The sequence below is a fragment of the Bison bison genome, unplaced genomic scaffold (assembly GCF_000754665.1).
Source record: "Bison bison bison isolate TAMUID 2011002044 unplaced genomic scaffold, Bison_UMD1.0 scf7180017864503, whole genome shotgun sequence".
Lineage (NCBI taxonomy): Eukaryota > Metazoa > Chordata > Mammalia > Artiodactyla > Bovidae > Bison > Bison bison.
Genome location: NW_011495061.1, coordinates 2,666,621 through 2,668,422, shown reverse-complemented (window position 1 = coordinate 2,668,422; position 1,802 = coordinate 2,666,621). Strand labels below are relative to the sequence as shown.

At 60.6% G+C, this 1,802-nt stretch overlaps 1 protein-coding gene across 1 annotated transcript in view; it reads right to left on the bottom strand.

The window, feature by feature from the left end:
- The window catches only part of SHH (sonic hedgehog), a 10,707-nt gene that overhangs the window by 5,038 nt on the left and 3,867 nt on the right, over positions 1 to 1,802 (bottom strand). The window contains exon 2 of the mRNA XM_010829357.1: positions 1 to 225. Within this exon, the coding sequence (XP_010827659.1) occupies positions 1 to 225 (225 nt within the window). The remainder of the gene's footprint in view (positions 226 to 1,802) is intronic.

Below are 1,802 nucleotides of genomic sequence, written 5' to 3'. Positions count from 1 at the left end.
GTAGTAGACCCAGTCGAAGCCGGCCTCCACGGCCAGGCGCGCCAGCATGCCGTACTTGCTGCGGTCGCGGTCCGAGGTGGTGATGTCCACTGCGCGGCCCTCGTAGTGCAGCGACTCTTCCGAGTGGTGGCCGTCCTCGTCCCAGCCCTCGGTCACCCGCAGCTTCACGCCCGGCCACTGGTTCATCACGGAGATGGCTAAGGCGTTCAGCTTGTCCTTGCACCTCTGTGAGGAGAAGAGGACACCCCAGAGATGTTAGCATCCAGGCCTGCCAGCCACCCCTACCACGGGCCACCCTATGCCTCCCCACCCTATGCCACCCCCGTCCCTGTGGGCTGTTCAGCCCAGCCCCCCAAGATGCAGACTGTCCAGAGAAGGAAGGAGACAAGGCCTGGACCGGGCACTTGGGTAGGAGGGGTCCTGGCATCTGGGGGATGAGTCAGTTCCCTCGGAGACGACCTGGGGACTTTCTCTGCATCTGAAACAGCAGAGGCTGGATCGTGGCCCGAGAAGCAGATGAAATTTCTCTGCAACAAGTCAACTGTGCGTTTCTGGATGATGGCGGCAGGCCTGCACCCTCGGCCAAGGTGCCCTCCAGCCCTGCCCTCTCCTGCTTGGCCCCATGGCCCAGCACCTGTGCGAGGCTCCACCCCTCTCCCTGGACAAACCCCTCGTCTGGAGGCCGCAGAGACGCCGGGGCGCAACGTTGCCGCAAAAAGAAAAATACACTGCTTCTCAAAGAATTAAAAGCCTTGCCTTATCTCTGTGCCCTCCCGCCTGCCCTGTGCCTATCTGGGGCAAGACTTAAGCCAAAGGTAGAGAGGCAGGTGGGACGCTGATAGCGACTCGAGGGGCGGGGGAGCCGGGAGTGAAAGGCAACCAGGTGAGTTATAATTTTCTATAAGGCCAGGGCCGGATGGCAAACATTCTTTATCTGGACAGCCGCATTCCTTTTCCCGGTGGAACTCTTTTTTTCCCCAGCTTTTCTGCGGTCTGATTGTGACTCTTGTTTTCCTTAACCTGTTCCCTTCCCCCCTCTTGTTTTCTTGGCCGGCTCAGAATGGTGTCCTGCAAGTTTGAAGAGCAAACTTAAGAGCTGGAGGAGGGGTGGGGAGGGGTGGGGAGAGGAGGGGTGGGGTGCAGTGGGGTGGGGTAGGGGGGGATGGGGGATGGGGAGGGGGGAGGGTGAACTGGAGGCTGGAGGTGGGGGGGCCCTCTGAGCCCTTGTCTTGGGGAGCCTCCTTCTGGAAACTGTCCTTGGGGTTCCCCCTCCTCCCCACAAGGAAGCTGCCTTCCCTGTGGGGTAAAGAAGCAGTGGATAGGCGGGACTCGAGCCAAGGCAAAGTTGTGGGAGGTCCTGCAGGATTCTTGGGTCCCATTCAGATAAGGATGCGAGAGAGCCTTGGATCACGTGTGAGTTGCTGTGGACAGCAGCTCACTGGACTGTTGCACCGCGGGTGGTGGGTGCGGGATTGCAAAATGCGGGAGTGGTGACCAAGTCAGGACGGGGGCATCCCCCAAAGAGGCAGACTCAGGGGGAGGTAGGTGACAACTCCAAGCTGACTTGTGCAGAGGGTGGGGCTGACCTCCAGCGGGGACCCCGGATCCCGAGATGACACGACGCCCCCCGCCGGGACCCTGATTATGGCTGGGGGTGGGGCCCGTCCTACGGAGTGGGGGTGGGGGGTGCCGAGGGCTCTGGCAAGGGCTGCTGCCGCATTTTAAGGGGACGTGACCGATTGCGCAACAGGAATAGTCTTGTGTATTTGGCAGCAATAAATACCAGTCTATGGTTGTAGGGT